Source organism: Peromyscus californicus, unplaced genomic scaffold (assembly GCF_007827085.1).
Source record: "Peromyscus californicus insignis strain IS unplaced genomic scaffold, ASM782708v3 Scaffold_5__1_contigs__length_169319896, whole genome shotgun sequence".
NCBI classification, from domain to species: Eukaryota; Metazoa; Chordata; class Mammalia; order Rodentia; family Cricetidae; genus Peromyscus; species Peromyscus californicus.
In genome coordinates this window covers 147,004,596-147,030,598 of record NW_026294573.1, presented here as the reverse complement: position 1 = coordinate 147,030,598, position 26,003 = coordinate 147,004,596, and the positions used below count along the sequence as shown (strand labels likewise).

The window sequence follows — 26,003 nt, the reverse complement described above, 5'->3', positions numbered from 1 at the left end:
CCTAAAAAGTGGTGTTACAGTAAATGTACATTGCCTTCCATAGTTACCCTTTTGTGATAGGAATTCCTGAAGTCAGGAATCAGCTGTTGTGGTACATATTAATGATCCCAGCATTTGGAAGACTGAAGCATCACTACAAGTATGAGGCCAGCCTGGGATGTGATTGATAGATCTAAAAAAGCAAACAAAAAACTCTAAAATTTACTTTTTGTTGTTGTTCCTGTTTGTTTTTGAGACAAGGTCTCTGTGTAGCCCTGGCTTGCCTGAAATTCACTATGTTGACCAGGCTGACCCTGAACTCAAGAGATCTTCCTGCCTCTACCACCTTAGTGCTGCATTGAAGGTGTGCCTGGTCCGTGACATCCACTCTTTCTAGATTTTGTTAGTGCACATTGCACTTCCATTATGATTTTTATAGTGTTGGGGTCTCACCTAGGACTTGGTGTATGCTACTCAAGAGCTTTATCTCTAGCCTTTCAAGACTAATTAACTCTTCCTCATGCTGGCCATTAGCTCTCTAGATGTATTCATCTTGCTTGCTCATACCTTTGACATACTTTCCCCCCATCTCTACCTCAAACCAAATTCTGTTTTGCTCTTTTAATTATGTTGCTATTAAGTTTGATTTAGACCACTAATATAACATAACAAATGAGAATTTTTAGTATTTAACAAATTTTAAAAGTAAGATTTAAAGATTTTTAGTAGATTATTTCTTTATAGCATTTTAAACTAGCAAAAGTGAATGGGAAGCTCTGAATTCCCACATAGTTACTGACATCTTGTACCAGAGTGATTAATTTATTAGTCAGTGCTAGCTAATTTTTGAAAATAATCATTGTCTTTTGTAGGTGATAAAACGAATGATTAAGTGCTGTTCTTTGCTGAATTGTCACACACAGGTTAGTTTTTGATACTGTAGTACTGGCTTATAGTCATGCGTTTATATGTAATTGTGTGGTGGGAAGTAGCTTTTATTTTGTATCAGAAGGGTGTTAGTAGCTTAGCATATTCTTTAAATTTCTTAGTAATTTATAGAACTAAACTAGATGTAGGTAGGAATTAGTAAACATTGACCATTACACTTAACTAGAAAAGAAGCACGTTATACTTTCTTATATTTGTGATAAGATATGTATACTAGTCATTGGGGAAATGCAAATCAGCCAGGGTTGTGGAAAAATTGGAAACCTCATGCTACTAGGAACTTGGAAAGGTGCAGCTTTGGCAAACTGTTTGGCAGTGCCACTTCTAATTAAATACCCAAGAGAATTAGAAAAGGTTGTCCTTGCATGTTCATAGAGGCAACGTTCACCAGAGCCACATAATAAGGAAAAAAAATCCCAGTGTCCATTAAATAATGGATGGTTAAGTAGAGTGTGATGTGTCTATATCTCAAAATCCTGCAGCTGTACAAAGGGATGAACTACAGATGCACTACAACATGGGTTAACTGAAAGACTGCTAAGTGAAAGACGGGGCTATATATGATTCTCTTTGTAAGAAATGCTCAAAATGGGCAAGTCTATAGAGACAAAGCATGGTTTAAGCTCATCAGAGGCTTGATGGAGAGAAAATGGGGACTTCCTGTACTGGACATTGGATCTCTTTCAAGGAGGATAATGAATGGGCTTTATAACTCATGGGGATTGTTACACAATTCTGTAATGACACTAAGACATCTGAGGGTTTTTTGTTTGTTTGTTTGTTTTCCAGACAGGGTTTCTCTGTGTAGTCCTGGCTGTCCTAGAACTCGCTTTGTAGACCAGGCTAGCCTCAAACTCAGAGATCTACCATCCTCTGCCTCCTGAGTGCTGGAATGAAAGGCATTCACTACCTCCACTGGCCTTTTGTTTGTTTCGTTTTTGTTTATTTGATTGTTTTTTGAGATAAGGTTTCTCTATGTATCTCTGGCTGTCCTGTGTTTTAGTTTTTGAAAAACATCATTTTTGTGGCATATGAACTAATGCAAATATTCCTTTTTTTTAATTAAAAATTTTTTATTTGATTCAACACAAGGTCTCTGTAGCTTTGGCTGTTCTGGAACTCAACTATGATGACTAGGCTGGTCTTGAACTCACAGACATCTGTCTGTCTCTGTATCCTGAGTTGCTGGGACTAAAGGCGTGGGCTACCAGGCCCAGCTTTCAATTTTTTTTAAGAACAGATTTATTTATGTGTACAGTGTTCTGCCTGCATGTATACTTAAACACACCAGAAGAGAGCACCAGATCTCATTACAGATGGTTGTCAGCCACCATGTGGTTACTGGGAATTGAACTCAGGACTTCTGGAAGAGCAGCCAGTGTTCTTAACCTCTTTACCATCTCTCCAATCCCTCAATTTTTATTTTTAATCTTTGCTTTTTCTAATACTGAAGATTAACCCTGATCCTCACAACACTCCCAGTTCCTTCCAAGATAAGCATTCAGACCTATCTGCCTGATTGAATTCAATGCTTTCTGTGTGGCCTATGTATTTTAAAAATGACCTTCTATATCTGCCAGTTTTTAAGGGTACAATGTTTCTATGTCCTTGAATGCTAGGGTATTTGCTTGGCAGTTTTCACCTTTGGGTTCCCATTCAAATGAAGAAATATCTAAAACTGATTTAGGTCACTGATGAACTATTTTGTGGTTCACATAGACACAAAAATCTTGGGTAAAGGTTTTTGAAACAAAAATTAAACGGGGTCCATAAATATGAGATGACTTTATCCAGCATGATTTGAAATTTTCCTAAAGAATATATTTGTGAGGCTGGAGAATTGACTTGGTGTTTAGGAACAGTGGCTTCTCATCCAGAGGAGAGGATCTGGGTTCAGTTCCCAGCCCCCACATGTCAGTTCATAGCCATCTGTAACTCCAGTTCTGGGGTATCTTTTTTTGTTTCTTCAAGACAGTGTTTTTCTGTATAATAAACAGCCCTGGCTGTCCTGGAACTCTTTGTAGACCAGGCTGGCCTCAAGAGATCCACCTACCTCTGCCACCCAAGTGCTGGGATTAGAGGTGTGCTCCACCACCGCCTGACAGTTCTGGGGGATCCTATGCCGTCTTTTGGCCTCTGCAGGCCCCAGGCACACATGTGGTGCTCAGATGTACGTGTAGACAAAATACTCACCGACATAGAATAAGATAAATTGAAAAAAAAATAAAAATAAAAATTACTCTCAAACCAGGCTTATGTTACCTTTTTCAAATATTTGTTTATGTAGGTGGCAATTTTATGTCAGTTCCTCAGAGAAATTGACTACAAGACAGCCTTCAAGTCATTGCAGGAACAAAACAGGTATGGGATGTTTTTTTGTTTTTTTTTTAAACATGAAGCTGAAGCTTTTTTGCATTAGTAATGCGATTCTGTTTTGCAGCCATGACGCTATGGACTCCTACTATGACTACATTTGGGATGTCACTATCTTGGAGTACTTGACTTGTATCCTTCCATCAGTGCTTGTGACAGCACAGCAGTTCATGTCTGTAATTTAAAGTCTTTCCAGAGGCGGTGGTGGTGCACGCCTCTAATCCTGCACTTAGTGGGCAGAGGCAGGCGGATCTCTGAGTTCCAGGACAGCTGGGGCTACACAAGGAAACCCTGTCTCAAAAAAAAAAAAAAAAAAAAAAAAAAAATTGTGGAACATATTTTCCAAGCTAAAGTAGAAAGAGTTTGGAATTTTAAAAATATATTACAAATATGATTGTGTGTGTGTACATATTCCACAGTGTGTGAATATCACACACACTGCGGACAACCTTGAAGTCCTTTTTCTTCTGCCATATGGGTCTTGACGGTTGAGCTCCGGTCATCTGATTTGGCAGCAAGCTCCTTTACATGCTGAACCACCTCCCCAGCCTCAAAGAGTTGAGATCCCATCAAGATATAATATCAGTTTTATTTTTCTTAACTGACACATTTAGATCTTCATCATAAAAGAGGAGAAACAGATAAAAGACAGATTGCTGTAAGTTGCCTTACACCTTTCTTCAGTGATGTTTTCAGAATATTAAACAATTTAGAGTTGTGCCATTGAGCAAAGATTGTGTTTGCCCATTTACTGCCAGAATTTAGTTATCATTATTTACTTGTAATGTTTATTGACTTTAAAATATTAGATAGAGCATTGTATATATCTGGTCTAAATCTTCAGGCAGTTTTTCATCTCACAGGATCCTTACAGTGGCTTGCTGACTTGGTTTTCCCCTTTGCTTAACATCAGTACAAATATCCCCACTATTGTTCAGATATGTCAAGAACAGTAATTCTCCAGGGACCTTTGGCATTTTCTTATCCAGGAACATTCATGTTCCTTCTGGTCTTGGCTTTGCTGTTTCAGTGGTTAGCCTTCCCTGGATATCTTACAGACTAACATGCCTCCTACCACCCTGTCACTCTTTTTTTTTTTTTTTTAAAGATTTATTTATAATGTATACAGTGTTCTGTCTGCATGTATGCCTGCAGGCCAGAAGAGGGCATCAGATCTCATTGTAGATGGTTATGAGCCACCATGTGGGTTGCTGGGAATTGAACTCAGGACCTCTGGAAGAGCATCCAGTGTTCTTAACCTCTGAGCCATCTCTCCAGCCCGTTACTCTTCTTATTCTCATTCTCCTTCTAAAGTTTTTCTCTGTAACACTCACCAACATTGGACATGTTATATATTTACTATTCTGTCAGGACTTGGCTTGTTCATAGGTAACTAGAATGGTCCCCAGCAATTACTGAATAAGTAATCTATTTGAATTTGACTCGTCTTTTTTTTTTCCTCACGTTTCTGTGTGTGTATTCTAAAGGTCAGAGGACAACTTGCATTAGTCTGTTCTCTCTTTCTATTATGTGAGATTATGTCAAAGATTGAAACTCAGGATATCAGGTTTGGCAGCAAGCTGTTTTACTCCCCCACCCCCCAACCATCTTGCTATCTGTCTTAGGGCTTTATTGCTGTGAAGATAGACCATGACCACAGCAGCTCTTACAAAGGAAACATTTAATTGGGACTGGCTTACAGTTCAGAGGTTTAGTCCATTATTATTATTATGGTGGGAAGTATGGTGGCATACAGGTAGACATGGTGCTGGAGAGGTAGCTGAGAGTTCCACGTCTGGATCTGCAAGCAGCAGGAAGAGTGCCACACTGGGCCTGGCTTGAGTTTCTGAGACCTCAAAACCCACCACCAGTGACATTTTCCCCAATACACCACATCCACTCCAAAAGGCCACACCTGATAGTGCCACTCCCTGTAAGCTTATGGGAACCATTTTCTTTCAAACCACCACACTGGCCTGATGTTTAAAATTTCACACTCATTACATGGAGTAAATCAGTATTACTGCAGATCTTTTCTTGCTTTTACTCATTAATAAATGTAGATGCTTTTAGTACCTTTTAAGATGTACTCAGATGAAGTTATATGACTATTTAGATGAAACAGATTTTTAACACCCTAAAATAGTGAAATAAAGAACATGAAGTTAGCCCAATTGATTGAATGCCATACTTTCTCCCATTTCTTTCTTCCCTTTTAATGATGTGTATACATTGTGTTTGTAGTGTTTAAGTGTGGGCACACATGTGCTGTGATGCATATGTGGTGGTCAGGACAACCCTTGGCGTTGATCCTTGCCTTCTACCTTGGAACAGTGTCTTTTGTTCATTGCTGGGTCCATTAGACCAATGGGTCTGAAGGCTTCTAGGAATTGTCTTCACTTGCCGCCTCTCCATAGGAACATGCTGGGATTACAGATGTGTGTACTGTTGTGGCTGGCCTTTATGGTGGTCTGGGAACCTGAACTCAAGTCAGGCTTGAATGGCAAACACTGCCTATTGAACCATCTCCCCAGCCCCTTTTATGTTTCCTTTTTATTATTAGTGCATGTATATCATGTGTGAATGTAGACGTGTGTGTATCATAGTATACATGTAGAGTTCAGTGTTCAATTTTGGGCTTACATGGCAAGCACTTTTACCAATGAGCGAGCCATCTTGCTTCTGCTCTCTCATTCCTAATTTAGCTGAGCCTGGAAGGCAATATTCTTAGTGTTCCCTTAGTATTTTTATACTGTATCATTAAAAAAATAAAACATTTGAGAGTATAGCATTTTTCCCTTCCCTTTCCTCCAAGCCTTCCTCATATACCCTTCTTTTTCTCAAATTCATGGCCATTTTTTAAAAAAAGGTTAATTGTTACATACATATATGTGTGTATATACAATAACTTGTAACTAGTTGGGGGCTCTTCCCTGGACTATTTCTCCCACTGTTAGGATTAAGGACTTGTAAGCTTTCCCCTGTCCACTTCAGCATGTCCGTTGTCCTTGTTCAGTTCACTTAGTGTTTACGGGCTTCTGACACTCCTAGGAGATGCCATCTCACAGCAAACTCCCTTACCCTCTGGTTTTTAAAATTTTTAAAGCTCCTCTTCTGAAATGATCTCTGAGCCTTAAGTGTGGGAGTTATTCTGTAGATATATCTGTTGTGACTGGGCTTCAGAACTCTGTACTTTGATCAGTTGAGGTTTTCTGTAATGGTTTCTGTGTGGTGCAAAGAGAAGTTTTCTTGTTGAGGAGTGAGGACTACACTTACCTGTGGGTATAAGGACAGATGTTTAGAATCTAGTTAGGGATTATGCTGTAAAGTGGTTCAAGATCCAGGATTTCAATAGCCCTGGGTAGTTGGATAGGTTTCCTGTACGAGGCATGGTTTCCCTCTTGTTGAATAGGTCTTAGGTCCAATTAGAGAGCTGTTGGTTACCACCAAGGTATGAGTGATACTACTGCACTATTGGGTTTATTGAGCCACACTGGTGGTTGTGGTGGTTCATAGGTGTCATAGCTAAGCAGGACTGTTGCTACTTTGGAAGGTTGAATGTTGCTTTCTGATACCTAGCTAGTCCCCATGAGGCTTTCAGATCAACTCCAGGTCAGGAGACTCTGGGCCCTATGTCTGAAGTATATCACGTCTTCAGCAATAATAGGTACTTACTTACCTTCCATCTCTGGGAGGCAGCCAAGGGCAATTTAGCAATAGCCCATGATGTCTTTGTTTAATTTTCTGAGACAGTCTTTTACTATGTAACCCTCGGGGGCCTGAACTCACTGTGAAGATCAGGCTGGCTTCAGATGCAGAGATCATTAGCCTCTACTTACTAAATGCTCCTGACCCCCAACTATATTATTTTAAGGCTTCTAACTACATATCCATTTAGCCGCCTGACTCTTCTACATGCATCCACAGGTATAGGCTTATCTCTTATCCCCACATTAGAGGTCTCTCAGCCAGTTTTAGTTACTACTTTTACTCTGTGCCAGCTATCTATACTGTTCTTACTGTCAAGTGCTTTTCCATGGTCTTATTACTATAACCCGTTCTGCCCATAGCCTCTTCTGACTTCCTTGTTTCTGTGTGGGTTTGTGACGGACCCACCCCCACCCCCCATTAGCCTCTTCCATCTACTTTTCCTCTCCTGCTCACCCATAAGCATACAGGAATTTATTTAATGTAATAAAATGTCCTTCAGATAAGTATAAACTAAATCTTAGTAGGTGGATGCAGTAGTTACATTATTTTTTCTGTAGCTCTTAAATTTTAAAATTTGATTTAGGTATTTTTAACTCTGACTTATGTGTACTACTGGGAAGACTTATAACACTTTTCTGTTTTCAGATCAAAGCCATTGGCCAAACAGAATTGAATGCAAGCAACCCTGAGGAAGTATTACAGCTGGCAGCACAGAGAAGGAAAAAGAAGTTTCTACAAGCAATGGCAAAACTTTACTTTTAAACAGTTAGTTAATTTTTTAAACTTTTATTTTTTAAACATGGGCTAAAAGTAAACAACAGTATTAAAAGATTAAGTTTATATAATACATATGTACAATTTAGTGGTGTTTTCTTTTCAGACAAAAACTATACAAAAACTTCACGCATTAACAAAAGTTTACAATTTCTTCAAAGAGAGAAAGGGTTCACATGTCTGGTAACCTGGCAATCTGGTATCACTTTTGTCTAATGAAATTGACTTTTTTAGGCCCAAATTTCCTTTTCAAAGGCTAACTTAAAATATTTAATGCATAAGTAGCTATTCTATATACAGCAAGTTTAAATAAATAGATTTCTAGGAGTCAGTATACATTTAATATTTTTTCTGCCATAGAAAATAGAAGTTTAGGTCACATGCTCAGTCTTTCCATGTCGACACAGTCCTCATAATATGGGACTTAAAAATGGACTGCCAGTTTTGCAAACATAAAGCCTCAGTCATACTACATTTCAAAAATGCTTAGGGGTAGCTTAGTGTAATAAAGTGACTTTCTTATATAGTTTGAAAAGGCATTAAAGTTTTACCCAGATTGTGATATAAAAAGACTATAAAGCAACCCTTAGATGAAGTAAAACCCCTGTAGAAGCCAAAGCATTTATCTTGTTTATAATTTCTTTGGTTCTCCCATCGTTTAGAGCACAGTTTAAACATTTGGTTCAATGCCTTACTGATTAAGAAATACGATGGCAAGGCAAACAGACTAGTTAAAAACAGATTGAACTTCACCATTTGTAAAAATTCAAGTTTTATCATTGTTTGTTACAAAACAACTTCAGATAAATTAGTCACTTTATTACAAAACAATCTTTGTAAATAAGTTTAAATTTCATTTTCAAAAGACAAATTGCACCATTCAAGAGTATAGGGATTTAAGAATCTAAAATCTAGATTCACAGTTCTGTGTCAGCTAATACATCTTTTAAGTAGCACTAGTTTTGTCCATATTCCAATGATAAAATTCCTAGTTTATCAAGAGAAACACAGTAACACAGGAACTTAAAGAAACACAGAAACAAACAACTGCTACAGCATAAATTGTTGCTGGCTTCTATCCACTGTCCTTGGGAGTGAAGCCACCTCTGTAAACAAGTCCTCTTTTCTTTTAAACAGCTAGAGGAAATTTCTTTAGTGCCAATCTTTTTTTGAAGTTTTTTTGTTTTGTTCCTTTGTAGTGCTGGGGATTGAACCCAGGGCTTCATGCATCCTAGGCATTTAGTGCCAAATTGATGTAGTTTTTAAAGAAAAGAATGGCAGTGTAACTCCTCAGCGGGCAAGGACAGCCAAAGCACTACTTTATGTAAAACTTACTCATTTGTATGAACTCTATCCAGTATCTGCTCAATTCCAATGTGTTGTTAACTTCAGTGCTTTACTGGTGGTTTTTCTGTACTCTTCGGGGGTGTCATAATGCCGCCATTACACACGGGTGACAGCTGCCCTCCTTTTCTGAAGGTGTTCACATAGTTTACTTCATTCTGTACACATGAAGGAATAATGCAATAATTAACAGCTAAGATAAAACAAATACATAGTAAGGTGAAACCACATATCTATCTACTTGTTTGAGACATCCAAGTCTATTTAAGAGTCTCTATCTTAGGCCAGTTGTTTAATCCTATCACGCAGGAGGCAGCTTTATGAATTTGAGACCAGCCTGGTCTACATAGCATATTCCAGTAAGGCCCTGTCTCAAAACAAGCAAAAACATGTTTTAATTTCTTATCTGGACTGCTGGTCTTGATTTTGAGTAATATTTTTCTTAAGACAGTCTTACTATGTGGCCCATGAACTCATGATCCTCCTGCCTCAGCCTCCCCATTGCTAAGATTATAGGCCTGTGCCACCAAGTCTGCCTTAATTGCTTTAATCTCCTTTACATTTTAAAATCAGCATGACTATTACTTTCCCCTTTATCGTCTTATATAACTGTCTAAAGTAGTGATACACAGTATCCTCTCTGTCAGGTCTAGGACTTAGCTAGATAAACCCCCAAAACCAAAAACCATACCAGCAAAGCCAAATAATTTGTGTGTGTCTGGATATTGTGTCTGTCTTCCATGGGTATCTTCTTAAAAGTCTTCAGCTTCACTGGACTTACACTTTTTACTACACTGACAAAAGGCACCATCCAGTCTACACATTCTGAAATGTCATCCCATTCCAAACCTGAATTAAAAAAATTAGTAAGATGTTAAAGTTATACAACAGAAACTACCAATCTGCCCAATGTACTTTGCTCTGCTTCCAAGTTTTAAGTCATTTAAAAACTCAAAAGAAATGATTACACATTTATCAAACTTTATATGACCTTAAAGCTGAAAGAATTTAGCTTTCTGGAATCTCATTCTGTAGCCCAGGTTGGCTGTCCTCCTGGTTCCGCCCCCCAAGTGCTGAGGTTACAGGCTTGTGCCTCCCATCTGACTCTTTTCTTTTTAGGTTTATAATTATGTAAGTCTGTACACAAGTGTCCAAAGAGATCACAAGAGCATATCAGATGCCCTGGACCTGTAGTTACAGGTAGTTGTGTGCCATTTGCTATGGGGGCTAGGAACCAAACTGGGTCTTCTCCAAGAGCAGTATGTGCTCTTAACCATTGAGACATCTTTTTAGGCCCGCTTCAGCTTTTTACGCAGTACATATTCATACAAGGTAGAACTGTGCTTATTTGCTTCAAATGAATTTGATACACTAAGGGCTGTATAGTATTTCTAACAAAAAAAAAGTGAATAAATTATTAAATTGTGTGCTCGATAAGGTATTAAAGTTCCCAAGTACCACTAAAAGTGAACAAAATAGTCATACCTGAGGCTTTCTTAACCACTTCAATGGAGGTAAAATGGCATAAGGCTGCAGCTGCCAGAATTCTGTATTGGAATTCTAATGAGTCAATGGCTAAGATGCACAGATCTAAAAGCTAACAAGGAAAAAGCAAAAGTGTAAGTAATTTAAAAGAAAGATGAGTATGTCCCTACTCTATAGAACATATACCATCACTGCTAACTCTAAGGCAAATAACCACCACCTAGTTTCAGTATTGCAGGGAAGGGAGGAAAAACCAGGACAGGATTGTAGGAACACAGTGATAATGTATTAGCAGGGTGTGCACTTCATCTAGATTGGAAAAAGCTAGGGAAGGTTTCTAAATTAGATAAGCTAGGCAGGAAGATCGGTAGGTAGAGAATGTTTGAGATAGAAGAACATTATCAAAGGTAATACTACTTAATTATGAAATAAGCAAGGAATACCTTCCTTCCTTAGCCAAGGTGAGCAGTTGAAGGCAAGGAAAGTAGAGGTAACCTAGTTAAGTTATAAATAAAGGCCCTTTAGAAGTTAGAGCGCTACTACCGAAGCTTATTGAAACTACTGTAAGATTCTAAATCCAGGAAAGCTATACTTTAAAAAGGGCACGGTAGACAAACTAGAACACAGTAGTCTCAGCAGCAACTAGATACAACTGGTAAAGGAGCAGCTGGAACGGTGTGAAGGCTAGCTAGATTTTCAGGGGGTTAAGGCGATTCCTGTTCAGTGAGTAAATGGTATAAACTGGAGGAGTTGGAAGTGAAATACTACCAGATTGAATATTCTTTGAGTAATGTATAAGATAAATGTTTTGGAATCTGGACGTTTTGGGTTTTGCAATATTTGCATGTATAAGATGATCCCCTGGGAGTTGAGATTCATGTCAAAACTTGATTCACTTACATATACCTCATATACATATACATGTATTCGATTTTATAGAATAATTTTAGTGTGCCTGTTCTTTTTGACCAGTTACTGAAGTCATGTGGAATTTTTCACATTCAAAAATTCTAATTTTAGAGTATTTTCGAAGTTTTGGAATAGGGATATTCAACAGTATATACTAGAAACATTCTACATCTTTGTTGGCTAACAGATTTTAAAACACAAGGTCTAACCCCAATGACTTAATACTCATCCCTAAATTCCAATTTCACATCCTACATAGAATAAAATTGAAGATTTTCTTCACATTTATATATGGTAGAATTGCACCCTTCAAGTCTTACTTATATGCAAAGAATGGGATTCTCAACCTCTGTAGTTACTTTGTTAGAATATGTTATATGCTGGTCTAGAAAAGTTTAATTAGAATTGAATAACAGCAGGTTGGGCATAGTGGTTATATTCCACCTTTAATCCAGCACTTGGGAGGCAAAGACAGGTGGATCTCTGAGTTTGCGGCAAGCCTAGTCTACATAGTGAGTTCCAGGACACTCAGAGCTATATAGTGAGACCCTGTCTCGGAACCCCACCACCACCAAAAAAAAAAAAACAAAAAAAAAACAAAAAAAAAAACCCTGCCAAAGCAACAACAACAAAACCTTTAAGACAACTAGCTGAAAACATTTTTCTCCATTTTATATTAAAAAGGTATTTTACTCTAATCCCAAACCCTAAAAAAATGGGAATACCCATAAAAGTTTAAGATTTTTTTCCTCTAAGTTATTAAGCAATGTAAATACCAGGGACAGAATTTTATGGGTCAAAAGTTATTTTGTCAACTAAGATTTAACTCAGTATGCCATTTTGTTGTATAGTCCAGGACTTACGTGTGTGTGTGTGTGTGTGTGTGTGTGTGTGTGTGTGTTTGTGTATGAAACAAATCTGTAATCGACAATAACATTAGCTATGTTCAGTAACAGGGTCAGTACCTGTGCTATCTGGATGAACGTCTCCTGAGAATATTGAGGTAGAAGAACCTTAGGAACATCTTTAACAGCATCAACTTGGAGAAAAACATTCAACCAGGAAATGACTGTTACAGGACAAAGTTCCCATTTTAATGCCTGTCAAGGAAATTTTAAAGTGCCCATTAATAACTACATATATATTACATTATGTACATAGTGGAGTTTAGAGGTTAAGTAAATTTCCTTACCAACCATCAATCAATATCAATATTTTACTGCATTAACCTTTTAACCTTTTCTATGCTCAGACTAAAACATCAATTTTGGCTTTTTAATAATTTGTTCAAAATTATATTTATTTCGGGTGTAGGTACATGCTGTGACTTCCATATGGAGGTCAGAGGACAACTTACATCATGTATGTCCCCCAGGAATCAAAATGTTGTCATGCCTCCCTGGCAGTGAAATGCCTTTAACTTACTGAGTTGGCTATTTGTTATATCAGAAGTTCACTCATAACTATTATATTAAAAAGTTGCAACTAAGAAAGTGCATTATTATTACCTTTAATATATTGAGTTCCATCTTTAAGATATCTACTTCACTGCAAGCACCATCAGTGACATAAGCAAACTCTTGGAGTTTGGGAGCGTAGATTTCCTTTAATTTAGAAAATTTTTATTAAGCATTTTAAACAAAAACAAAAAGAATTATATACAGACTATATGTATGCTTCAGTTTTAAGGACAGCTTCACAAAGTGATTATAAATCAAAACTGTGTAAGATTTTCTTTCTGTATGTAGTTATCTGTGGCTAGCTACTGTACTGATTTTCAAGTTTATTTTTCTAGAGTTGACTTTGTGTCTAACAATGCGTATCTTAATCTGTTATTTCAATTAAGAAACAATTAGCAACCTTTTTAATACTGTCTTGTCTGGTGGTCAGACCAGAACAAGACACTCTACAAATAAGTTCCAGTGTGGCTCATTTGGTTGAGCGCTTGCCTAACGTGTAGGAAATCCTGGCACTGCATATAGACCTGTCATCCTGTTCCTTGGGAAGTGGGGTAGGAAGATCAAAGTCATCTACCAGCTGCAGACTGAGTTCAAAGCTAGCTTGGGCCACTCAAAAAAGCAAAAATAAGGTCTAGAAACCAAACACATTAACTTAGTATGAAAGTATTAATTATCAGAAAATACTGGGCTTATGCTTGCTTTGGTTACACCTATACTTTAAAAAACAAAACAAGGCCAGGTGTAGCAACACACATTTTTTTAATCCCAGCAGTCAGGAGGTAGAGGCAGGCAAATCTCTTTGGGGTCTATGTAGTAAGTTACAGGCCAGCTAGGACTACATTGTTAGATCCCTGTCTCAAAGTGCTGGGCACTAAGGATGGGCAAGGCCCTGGGCTTCAATCCCAGTATAAGCAGAGGGAGAGGATTGTGTTTTGGCTAATGGCAAATTTGTCTTAAAAGTCCCAAGAATTAGAAATTATCAGAGGGTTAGATAAAGCTGGCACATGGCAGCAAACTAAAGATCATGATTTCAATACACAAAGATGCCTGAAACAAGAGGACAGGCTGACTCTACAAACTGATGTGCTGTATGCTGCAGAGCTGGGAGATAACTTAAACAGCTCAGATGGCACACTGGAAGAGAAAAACATACTTTGGGATATTAATGTGCTCATAATCCCTCAAAACGGTACCAGCCTCAAAGAATATTGGTAAGAGTCAACAGTGTGTTAAAAAGTAATAGGTGATTATATATATTTGAAAGTTTGAAGCAATAGTTTTCTTCTAACGTGACACCAACCAACACCAGACAGGAAAAAGTAGGTTTGACAGACCATTATCCTTAACCAACATAACATTTCTTTCATTTGATTGTTAGTGTTTAAAGACCATTCTTTTGAATCCATGTGCTGTATAATTATGTAACAACACCATTAGTTTATCTGGTGAAATGAGCCATACAATTCCCAGCATCTAAACTAGAGACTAATATAGATAAACTATGTAAGCTAGAGACTAAAATAAAGACCTATGATAATTTCTTCTTCTTCCATCTATATAATAAAACAATTCCTATTCCCTAAAGATTTAATACAGAAAATATTAGTATCCTGAGATTAATATGTTCATTTAAAAACTAGGTTTACAGTAAATTTATCTGGATGAAATTTAAGAACTTACCTCAAGTTTAGAAGCAATGAACAATGCGGTAATCCCAATGAGTTGAAGCATATTTTTATTTATATCTTTTTGTGTCAACATAAATCTGTCAAAAAAGTCTTGGGCAAGGTAAAATGTCTCCCTATGAAGTGTGTATACTTCACATACCTGAAGAACCAAATATTCAAATATCACCTTTAGAATTTATCCAAATTACAAAGTTATCTTTATTCTACCAAGGCTAAACTTCTTTAGGATGCTAATATTAACATAAAGGAAGGATTAGCATGTACTGATAGTGAGCCTATTATCCTTATCCTTAGTTTTACAGTTTTTCACTTTCATATCTATTGCAGGCTAATATAAAAATCTTTCCATGTTTTTGATTTAATGAGCATTACCCTCATTTTCACTATTGTTAATAATATTGCCCATTCCCATACTTAAAGGAAAGTTTCTAACTTTTCAAACTTACTCCATGAATTGGGTACCATTATCTCCTTTTTGGAAATGAGAAAACAGGAACAGTAATAGATGAGTTTAAAACAAACACTGAGTACATTAAAGAACTATTCTGTTCCTATCTTATACTGTTTTAAAATCAGACACCTGGTGAATGGTTCAGTAACAAAGAGCTTGTACTGGTTCCTAGCGTCAGAATCTAGGCAGCTCATCACTGCTTATAACCTCAGTGCCAGGAGATCTGATGCTCTCTTCTGATCTGGATACCTGCACTCAATTTACACATAATTAAAAATCTTAACATCAGGAATAGATGTTGTATTTCAAAGACATCTTTTCCATATGTTGAAATTTTAAGATTTTTCAATCAGTGAACTTATTTTTACATTCAGATTGAAAATAAGTTTGTCATCATACAAAGTAAAAACTTTTAGTTAACATAATTCTGATGCATTGATGCTATTATCACTAGATATTCAGAAGTAGACATGATGTTCAATTTTCAGATTCTCCAATGAAAAAAGGCAAACCCAACAACTTTCTTGCTTTGCGCCTTTCCTGGATCTCACTCTGTAGACCAGGCTGGCCTTGAACTCACAAAGATCAGCCTGCCTCTGCCTCCTGAGTGCTGGGATTTAAAGGCGTGTGCCACCACTGCCTGGCCAACGGATAATCTTTAAGGACCTGATAACACAACTTCCTCTTATAGTCTTGGAAACATTTCTGAGATCTACCGAAAGTCCACCCAGTCTTCCTCCCTTAGAATGAATCTACACCTTTCCCCCAATATTAGGGATTAAACATAGAGCTTCACTGTGTGTTAGGCAAGCATTTCACCACTAAGCTACATATACCCCACCTGCCCCTTATTTTATTTTGAGATAATATCATTATAACCTGTACTGGCTTTTGTGAAACTTGTAAATCCTCCTGCCACAATCCATCATCTCCTGTCAGACTACACAGCAAATATCCAGGGTTGTAAGAAAATCAGTTTAGCTGGGCAGTGGTGGAGCACACCTTTAATCCCAGCACTCAGGAGGCAGAGCCAGGGGATCTCTGTGAGTTTAAGGCCAGCCTGGGCTACAGAGTGAGTTCCAGGACAGGCACCAAAGTTACACAGAGAAACCTTGTCTCGAGAAAAAAAAAAAAAATCAGTTTAACATCAAGTAATTGTTTCCTCAGCAATCATTTGAGGGATTTACAATATTCCAGAGAAAGGGAATGGACCCAAATAAGAAAAAAATGTTTGCATAGATCTATAGATTTCAGCCTCACTCGATACTCCTTAAATTGATGATGTGTGTGTGTTTGTGTGTGTGTATATGCACAGATATATTCTTTAAAATTATTTACTTTTTAGGCAAGGTTTCAGTGTGTAATCCTCTGATCTGCACTTTCTATTAGTCCAGGTTGGGTGTAAAGTCCCAACGTTCCTTTGTGGATTGCAGGCATACACCACAACACCCAGAAGTAGTGTATTTCTGAAAGGGACAGCAGTATATTATAAAGGAAGCTAAATGGGATTTAGAGGGTTTATGGTATAAAATCAAAATTCATGATTTGGCTTTGATAATGCAGAAAAAGGATGTCTGAGGGCTTGGAAGCCTAAGCTGGTTCTTTGCTTGTATTCAAAACCTGGTCAACTAACTATACATTCTATTCACCTTTAGTACCCTCAAGTAGAACCAAACCTTGCATGTCAGGGATTTCTGATTTTGTTTTGGGTTGTATCATAGAAGACGTGTTCGTAGGATTTTACTCTCTGCTTTGGTACTGAGGACACACTACCATTGAGCTATACCACCAACTCCTGATTTTACTCTTTAAAAAGTTGGTTTGGTCTGGGGTTGTAGCTCAGTGCTGGCCTAACACACACAAGGCCCTAGGTTCAATCTCCAGCAGTACAAGGGAAAAATCAGGTCATATTCTACTTTAGGTGCCACAAACTACAGTTTGTGCCTCACAAAAGGTAGTTTTCTGGTCATGGACAGCATACCCTGAAGTCACATGGAAAGCACATACCCATCTAAACATTTTTCCATTGTAGACACAAAAGAAATTTCTATTTTTAGAACATACCTCCAAAAGCCAGTCTAAAAGTATTGACCTCATCTGTGGTTCCAGGTCAGAATGAAGAACTTCAAAATGTTTGTCATGTACGTATCTGTTCTCCTTTTGTAGCATGTTTTGCCAAACCTCCTGTGAACATCCCCAGCTACATGGCAGGGGGAGGAATAATTTATATTTTGTCATCTATAAAAGTTCTGTTTACAATAGCACAACTCCGTGTTTCATTCACACATCCCACTTCAACTTCCAATTACAAATTCAAAAAAGTAGCTCTTGGAGTAAACTCAAAAGATTTCTGCTTTATTGGTAAATTTCAGGAATTCTGTATTATCAGCCCTTTCTTAGAATTGATAAAAGTTATGGTTTAAGGAAATTCTTAAAAGCAAACTAGAAAAATATTTAAAATATATGATCACAATGATAATGAAGTCCCAACACTTGAAATTATGTCAGCAGCATCACTTATGTAGCAGTACCATTTATAACGAGGTTAAGGTGGAACAAAGTAGCAGGCGTGGGGATGAGCTATTTAAGTTAAATGTCAGTTACTACATAGATGTTTTCTATAAGCTGTACCTCTTGGTCATATCACAACCGATAGATAGTAAGCTTGGTTAGGAATGAGTGGGGAGAAGTCAATTGAAAATGCCATTAAAAATGTTCCCATTTTAATTAGAGAATTATTTAAGCTACATTTAAAAGATAGTTCAGTTCTGCTAAGTTTGGAAGCATTCAACAAGCAAGTGAAAGAGAGTCTGAGTTTTAAATATATCATTTGCTAACACTTGCAAATAATGTCTCCTGTAGTAGGATGCATGTTTCTCAGTAAGGGAAGTATTAAGAAATACATGGCATTATATTAAGTCTACTGTTTTAACCTTTGATATTAAATTACTGAAAAAAAAATTTTTTTTACCTTAAGTCTGGCAGAGGCGAAGGATTAATGAAAAGATTTTTAAATCTGTAATTTGTAAACCTAGAGAAGTCACTTGTTTCTATTTCTTTATGGGGTGTTTCAATGATAATGCAAGGACTGATTCCTCCAGACAGGACAGGTGGCCAACAATTCTGTCATTTCAAAACAAAACAGAAAAACTTATTAGTGTATCAAGAAACCATGGCTTTTGTTCTGCATCTTCAAATGATAGCCACTTTGATATTCCTACCTAATTTTAAAGCCATACAATTCATACCAGTCTTCATAAAATAGATAACAATTCCTGCATAAGACATTAAGTATTGAAATAATAACGGATGCATTTGTAGTGTACAATAATTTTAAAAGAAATAGCTGCAGTTCTCTGAATTTAGAAATTTTAGCAAGGATACTTGTTTTAAAAAATAAGAGTTCTTTTTTAAAAAAGTGTTTTCTAATAGTTGAGAAAACTTTTGAATGCAAAAAACTTAAAAATTCAGTCAAGTGGAGTCACTTAGAGGATCTTTTCAAAAGAATTACCATCTCCAAGTGAACATAGAAGTAGCAAAAGGCTGGGTACCAGGCTGCTGTCAGTGAGCTCACATCCTTTGATGCCAACTCAGTAGCTGTTAGGACCCTCCACTGCAGTCTCCGAGTGAACAAAGAGCGGTATATAGGCGGGCCCTGGTATACCAGCCAGCTCCGAGAGGGAGAGGGAGGGATTTACAGAAAGGAACCAGCTGCTTCTAGGCCAACTACACTGCAGCTGTAGGATTCAGGCATCTATGAAACTCCTTCCTGTTAACCTCTAAGATCATTGAAGTGTCAGAGAAATCTTCCACTGTAAGGCAGTGACACACACAACTCTACTCCTGTCCTTCCCCAACCCACTCAGTCCAGTTCTGCATTACCCTAATCTCATACTGATGCTTCTTGGTGATCTCCTCTTGTCTTTTTTTGACATCCTGGAGAATAGAAAAGACCACTGTAAAGTAAGCTCTCAACAAGGAATTTCCTCCCTTCCTCCCTCATTTTCCTTAAATCACCTGGGCCGTTTTTCTCTTCTTGGCCTGAATTATCTGGGCTTCTTGTGGAGAGTCTGGCTGGCTGGGCTGGGCATGCTGCTGCTTAGCTTGTAAACGGCTACTGTGATGAATTTTAGGAAGTTTAATTAGTAAGTCATGTATTTCAAAGGCAGCAGATAATTTTGAAACACATCTCCAAGACTAACAGTGTTACCTGCGTCTCGACATTCTCTTCTTTGAGGCCTATGAAACCTCTAAATGGGGGAGAAGAAAAACCACAATCAAGAACATAGTCATTCATATTCTCCAATTGCCAATCAAAACCGATTCAGAAATTAACAGCTAATGTTACCAGAAGGTGGCCTGAGCCTTTAAAAACATATCTTCTGAAATACATTAATTATCTCATAGTAATTTTACATACATGCCTTCATTTCCTCAAATGAACGTACACTCGAAAAGAAAGTGCGTTCAGAAATGTGCAAAGTACCCCAGCACCCTTCAGATGAGTTTTTTTCGGCCATGCATGCATTTCCCTGAACAACCAGGGTGGGAAAAGCACACCCCGGCCTCGGCCCGCCAGGCGCCTAGACCAGCCTCCAAGAGCGGGCTCTGGAGAAGCCGGTTCCGCGCCAATTTGGAGAGCCGCAGTGGCGGGGAGCCGTGGGTGGAGGGAACCGAGTCTGGTGTCACGTCCTTCAGGCTCCCTTCCCTTCTTCCCAGCCCCACCCGGCGGGCAGTGCCGCCTGCAGGGGCGACAGGACCCCAATTCCAGAAGAGCAAAAAGGGGGGGGGGGGTTAAAGGTGGAAACTCTGTCCAAGAATTCCTCCCCCGTAAACGATCCACACCTCCATCCTCTCGCGCGGGAGACCTTCCCCAAATGAGGGTGGACTGAGAGGCTTTTCCGTGGCCTCTCACTTAGGGGTGCCCTCCATCCCCCGCTTCTCCTTGGCCCCCTGACAAGGATTCTGACAGGGACCGACCTCGGGAACCCATTAATCCCAGGCTCCTGGTTCTCATCCCCCCATTTTTCCTCTCCCATGGCTCCCGCCAGACTGGGCTCCCTTCCCTCCCGCATCCCCCCTGGAGTCAGCACCTCCTCACCGCCAGACCCTCTACCGCTCGGCTCAGCTGGCGCCGGCGCCAACTCAATATATAGGCCTGGCCCGGACCGCCCCGCACGCATGCGCCGCAGACTGACACCTCGGACGGCGCCTTCCCCTCCCCCGCCCGCGCCCGCCCAGCCCGCCCGCGCGCGCCGCGCCCTGCCCTCAGTGCGCGCGGGCGGGCGCCGAGTGGCCGCAGGCTGCCCTCCCGGCCCGTGCTCCTCCGCCCCGCCCGCCCGCCCGCCCGCCCGGCGCTTCACCTGCGCGCGCCGCGGCTGCAGCCCCCGGCGAGACTCCTCCCCGTGCTGGTGTCCCCCCCGCCGGCTCCCGCACGCCGTCCAGCTCGCCCCCGTCCCTCCCACGGTGGCTCTGGGACCTCGGGGTGTCAGACGGCCGTTCAGCGCGGCACTGCCGGGGAGGGACGCGGCCCCGCCCAGGCCGCGGGGAACCCGGGTCTTCCCCGCGACGCGGGGAGCGGGAGCCGAGGGCCCGCCCCTCCGGGAGGAGCGAGGCGGTGGCTGAGGAGTCGGCCAATGGCGAGCGAGGACGGCGGCGGAGCCGGCCAATGGCGAGCGAGGACGGCGGCACAACGTGGAGCGGCCGCAGAATGTAAACACGCCGGAGCGCGCGGCCCGCCACGTGCGGAGCCGGAGCCATCCGCCGGGCGACGAGCGGCTCGTCCCCCCCCCCCCCACCCCCGGGCGGCCGCGCACAGGGAGGCGCCTCGGCCCCTGGATGAGGTACGTGTCAGCCCTGTCCCCGCGCCCGGCCGACCGGCCACTCCGCTCCTGCCCGCGGCTCCCCGGCAGACCCCGCGCGGGAAAGCCTTGCGCCGCGGCCTCCCCTCCTGGTCCTAGACTCGCGTTCCGGCCGCTGACCACCTCTCGGGACTGGAGCGGGAGCTGTCCCCCCACGAGTGCGGGGTCTCTGCGGCCCCGCCGGAGGCCGCGACGGTGCGCACCACGTGCGCGCCCGGGCCGCGCGCCCCGCCCCGCCCTGCCCCGCCGCCAGCGCGCCCTGCGGAGCCCGCGCGAACCGCCTGCGCGGGAGAGCCGCCCGCCGGCGGGCGCTGCCGGGACGTGGCGGGCCGCGCCGCGCCGGGAGCCGGCCCTCCGAGCTCGGGGCTCCCGCTACCTCGGACGGCCTGCACATCCACCGGCCGGCTGTGCGGGTGACACTCCGCGCACAGCCCCCGGGCGGGCCGCCGCCCCGGGAACAAAGACCCCCGGGCCGCGGGAGCCGAGGAAAGGCTCCCGGAGGCCGGCCGACGGGCGTTCCTCCGCCCTCGTCCCGAGGGAGCGGGTGCGAGGGCGCCAAGGCCGCCAGCCGCGCGGGCCGGCCCTTCCCGAGATGCACCTGGAGGCGGCCCCCGCGCCGACCTTGTGGGCCGCGCTGCTCGGGAGCCCTCCGAGCCCGGGAGGGACCTCCGCCTTTCTCCCGCACCGGCCCCTTGCTTGGCATGCTCTTTCCGATTCTTAGGGTGGTCTCCGACCCCGGCAGAAGCTCACTTTCCCGGATTTACACGTAGGCGACAGAATCAGAGAAAGTCCTAGGCCTAAGAAAGCTCAAACAACCAGGAATGCTCATCATGGCTCCAGAGAGGGCGGGAGCTGCCTCCTTTTATGGTTGCTGTCATCTTGTACAGCTTAGAGACCTGACCTGTGAGGGCAAGAAAGCAGAGGGGTGCGAGTGAATGTCTTCGAATAAACGTGTGTTAAATGAGTATAAGCAGAGCGGATGGCCTACAGCCTCGGCTCTGTAGTGAGTTCAAGACCAACCTAAGTTATATGAGACACTGCCCTAAAAAACCAAACTGGTGGCCAGTGTGGGTGAACTTGATCAAGATATACTGAAGGGGAGGGATGTTGTTAACACGGGGTTGCCTTTGAGTATCACATGCCAAGCCAAATAAATTAATGCAAATAAGTCATTAGAAATGTACTGCGGTTGTGTCATTAATTAGTATGTGAGCAGAGTAGCTGTAGTGAAAGCAAAATTACGATGATTCTCTTGAGCATACACCCAAAGGAACTGAGTCAACATAAAACAAAGGTACCAAGCTGGGCAGTGGTGGCACTCGCTTTTAATCCCAGCACTCAGGAGGCAGAGGCAGGCGGATCTCTGTGAGTTCGAGGCCAGCCTGGACTACATAGTGTGTTCCAAGACAGCCAAGACTACACAGAGAAACTGTCTCGAAAAACCAAATAAATAAGTAAAATAAAGGTATCTACAAGTGTTTATTATGACATCGATATTTACAATACCTAAGTTACAGAATCATCTTAGGCGACTGTCCACATGAATGGATAAAGAAAATGTGCTAGATTTACATAATCGTGTATTATTCAGTCATAAAGAACAAAGTTATATTTGCAAGAAAATTGATGGAACTGGGACATAAAAGGGAGGTAAGATTCAGAAAGGCAAGTATGACATGTTTTCTCATGCAAAACCTAGATTAAAATTAAAGACAACAGGAATAGCTTAGTGGTAGAGCCCTTACCTATCATGAGTTTGATCCTCACCACATGTTGGGGGGGGGCATGAAATAGAAAGGGGCCTGTCTATAAAGAGAAACTGAAAAGAATGGATAATGGGAGATTAATATGATCAAGGTTTTATGCAGGCATATAATGTCTTGGTGAAACCTTTCTGAAGAGCTGATGTGTACTGATGAAAAAGATTAAATTTGGTTATGTACAGAGACTCCTTCCATATCAGCCAATCACAGAATTGATGACCAATAAATGCAAGCCATTCTGGCTCTTATATACCCCTCCTCCTTACCAGAAGTTAAAAAACTGTTCTAGCCCTCTGTCAGGGTGGCAGGCAAAGGCCTTTAATCCTAGCAATTGGAAGGCAGAGGCAGGTGGAGCTCTGAGTGAGAGAGAGCTCAGTCTGGTCTGCAGGGCAAGTTCTATACTTGCTGGGTATTTCCTTAAGCATCATCTTAAGTGTGTCATCTTTCATATTTTAAAGTTCATTTTTGGTGTCTTTCCCCAGTCATTCTAGTTTAGCATTTACCTGCTTTAAAATGTATAAAATTCTGACAGGCATGGTGACCCACACCTTCAGTCTGAGCAGAGCAGGAGGATCTCTGATTCCAAGTTGGGCTGTGGTGGCACTCAGGATCCTACCACTCGGGAGGCAGAGGCAGGCAGATCTCTGAGTTCAAGGCCAGCCTGGTCTACAGAGTGAATTCCAGGACAGCCAGGGTTATGTAGAAAGAGTATAAAATTCCTTTATACATTTAGAAAATTTGGCATTTTCTGAAGAACTTATTGTACATGCCCTAAAATCTGTGGCTAATAAACTGTTAACCTCTACAACATTTCTTGGTGTAATTCATTTTCATGAAGGAAAAAAACAAAACAAAACTACAAAGGTTCTTGAAGGCACAGGTCTCTTTATTTTCCAGTAAGCCAGGTTCAGGGTTTATACCTGTTGTTCTGATTACTGATAAACGGAGGCATGGTTGTTTGAGCCCAGGCTCCCAGGCTAATCTGGGCAGGATAATAAAACCCTGTTTCTTTGAAATAAAGTTAGACCCAGCCAACATACTTCTATTCCTGGGTGTTTGCCGTGCCTTCTGTGTGCAGACCTCCCAGATCTTTGTTTCTGTACTCTGTAGTTCTGGCCTCTAAACAAGACAACAGTTACTGACTTAAGCCCTGAACCTAGAGCCTCCTGTATAAATACCACCTTTTTACTTTTTGAGATAGGGTCTCAATAAGTTGCCTGGGCTGGCCTTGAGTTTGCAACGCTCCTGCCTCAGCGTCTGACACAGCAGGGATTATGGGCCTGCACCACCCGGCCTACCTTTGTTCATCTTTTTATACTTAGTTAACCCAGTGGTTCGGAGACATATGCAGTAGGACCTTGGTAATGTTAATTTGATAGATGATGGGTAGGAGAATTAACTAAACTGCTTTTGTCAAGGCTGTAAGACAAGAGCTCACTGTAGCCCTGGCTGGTCTGAACTTGTTATGTAGATCAGGATGCCTTTAAACTCATAGAGATCCGCCTGTCTCTGCTCACCCACCCCCAACTCTTTTATATTCTTTCTGTAGTTTTGTTGTTGTTGTTGTTTTAATAGTTGTAAGCTTACAGAAAAACAGAGCAGGTAGAATCCCTGCTTGCTTCACACACATTCCAGTATATTATACTCCAGTGTCACACGTTTGTTATCATGATATATTTGTCATTAATAAGTCAGTGTTGATGTGTTGTTATTATTAGCTAGCTAAAGTATTATTCAGATTTCCTTTGTTTCTACCTAATGCTTGTTTGGTTTCTTTGTCTTTGAAACAGGTTCCCATGAATCTCAGGATCGCCTTGAATTCTTTTTGTAGTTGAGGATAGCTTTGAACTTAATGACGCCAGTGCTGGCATCACAGGTGTGCACTATCATACATAACCAATTTATATGGTTCTGGGTAGGACTCTCACCTATTTAGACAGGGTCTCTCACTGTCTATAGCCAGCTCAAGCTGGCCTTGAACTTCTGACCGTCCTGCCTCCATGTCCCAAATGATGCATCATTGTGTTTTTACCCTCCACAAGCGTATCTTAAACATGGCACATTCAGATTCTGGGTCCTTCATTTCCTTTGACAGTTTTCAGCTTTGCCTGGTTTCTCATGACTGAACATTTTTAAGAAAGCTGATAAAATGTTTTGTAGGCTGCCCTTCTTTAGGAATTTGGTGGGGTTGTTTGTTTGAATATTTTTGGATTTATTTATTTTGTATGTAGAGTGTTTTGCCTGCATGTATGTGTGTGTACCATGTGCTTGTCTGATGATGTGTAGAGTACCTGCACATATGTATGTGTGCAATGTGCTTGTCTGGTGCTCACAGAGGTGAGAAGGCATCAGATTCCTAGGACTGGAGTTACAGATAGTTGTGAGCTGCTGTGACTTGAACCTTTGCAAGAGTAACAAGTATTCTTAACTGCTAAGTCAACTCTCCAGCCCTTCTTTGTTTTTTTAATAATGGTTGGATTGATGTAAAATGCATTTTCATTTCATTGAATTAAGTTGTATACTTGCATGATTTATTGTGACTGATGTTGACCACTGATCACTTATCTGCAGTAATCTTTGCCATTGTAAAGTTAGTCTTTTTTCCCATTCCATGCTGTGCTCTTTGGAAAGAGTCAGTACATGTTGCTCATGCCTAAGTATCAAGGAAATAATGTCTATTCCCCTTTATTTAAAAATAAAGTCTATTTCCCTTTATCCACTGCTGGAGCCCATTTAGGTTTCCTGGTGGCTTTACCCAGCAGGTCTGCATAAAGAGGATGGTTGGACCACAGGCCTGAGTACCAGGTGTCTGAGATGGTCTGCGCTTGGCTGTGCTGGGGGAGGTCTTTTGCTCCACCCCTTGGCATTCCTTTAAAAGCCCTTTGGAAGAGACAGTCGGGGGCCCATGGATTAGGATCCAGGCCCTCCCGAGGCTGTCCTATATTTTCTTTTCCTCTCCCCTCTGTCCTTCTATTTCCTGCTGCTCCTGCTCAAGAGTACCCTGGGGAAAAGTGGGGGTGGGATGGCCCCCCCACAATCTACATCTATGGTTTTTCTGCATTGAAGATTTGTTATTGTTTCATTTATTCCATTGTTTGTATCTAACTATTTTATGTAACTCAGCACTTAATCTTGTGCAAATAGTATAAAGCTTTGATCTTTATGTTTTTAATACTTTATAAATCATGAAGCAGATTTGAAGCTAAGAAAAAATGAATTATGCATAATGATAATTAGCTAATAATGCATAATGATAA

At 41.1% G+C, this 26,003-nt stretch overlaps 2 protein-coding genes and 1 long non-coding RNA gene across 8 annotated transcripts in view; 2 read left to right on the top strand and 1 right to left on the bottom strand.

The window, feature by feature from the left end:
• The window catches only part of Ints8 (integrator complex subunit 8), a 52,275-nt gene extending 44,415 nt beyond the window's left edge, over window positions 1–7,860 (top strand). For 2 of the 3 annotated variants that reach the window (XM_052715850.1, XM_052715849.1), the window contains 5 exons: window positions 852–902; window positions 3,215–3,288; window positions 3,368–3,432; window positions 3,915–3,958; window positions 7,657–7,860. In XM_052715850.1, coding sequence (XP_052571810.1) covers window positions 852–902; window positions 3,215–3,288; window positions 3,368–3,432; window positions 3,915–3,958; window positions 7,657–7,773 — 351 coding nt within the window. In that variant the 3' untranslated portion in view covers window positions 7,774–7,860. Of the gene's footprint in view, window positions 1–851; window positions 903–3,214; window positions 3,289–3,367; window positions 3,433–3,914; window positions 3,959–7,656 lie in introns of those variants that run through there. The other variant, XR_008213633.1, reaches the window with a different exon arrangement.
• On the bottom strand, window positions 7,782–20,585 carry Ccne2 (cyclin E2). 4 transcript variants are annotated; one of them, XM_052715852.1, is made up of 12 exons: window positions 20,486–20,585; window positions 19,333–19,372; window positions 19,140–19,239; window positions 19,005–19,058; window positions 18,094–18,245; window positions 17,187–17,322; window positions 14,664–14,810; window positions 13,032–13,127; window positions 12,489–12,623; window positions 10,615–10,726; window positions 9,821–9,978; window positions 7,782–9,287 (listed from the first exon to the last, which is right to left on the bottom strand). In XM_052715852.1, exons 2-12 carry the CDS (start codon window positions 19,344–19,346, stop codon window positions 9,174–9,176), a joined length of 1,218 nt encoding a protein of 405 aa, XP_052571812.1. In that variant the 5' UTR covers window positions 19,347–19,372; window positions 20,486–20,585; the 3' UTR covers window positions 7,782–9,173. The 4 variants fall into 4 exon arrangements, with proteins under 4 accessions (XP_052571812.1, XP_052571814.1, XP_052571811.1 ...); XM_052715854.1 differs by having other exon boundaries at window positions 19,140–19,236; XM_052715851.1 differs by lacking the exon at window positions 20,486–20,585 and adding an exon at window positions 20,216–20,304.
• A 729-nt stretch (window positions 20,586–21,314) lies between these two features.
• LOC128096306 (uncharacterized) overlaps window positions 21,315–26,003 on the top strand; it is a 21,139-nt gene continuing 16,450 nt past the window's right edge. Inside the window, exon 1 of the long non-coding RNA XR_008213597.1 lies at window positions 21,315–24,622. This is a non-coding gene — a long non-coding RNA (uncharacterized LOC128096306). The remainder of the gene's footprint in view (window positions 24,623–26,003) is intronic.

Bases quoted from the DNA above. Each gene is read 5' to 3' on its own strand.
- Ccne2 (XM_052715852.1), bottom strand. The intron at 13,128-14,663 runs GTAAGTTCTTAA...TCTAAATTAAAG, and splicing joins TCATTGCTTCTAAACTTGAG to GAAATCTACGCTCCCAAACT. The intron at 10,727-12,488 runs GTACTGACCCTG...TTTCCTTGTTAG, and splicing joins CGTTCATCCAGATAGCACAG to CTTTTAGATCTGTGCATCTT.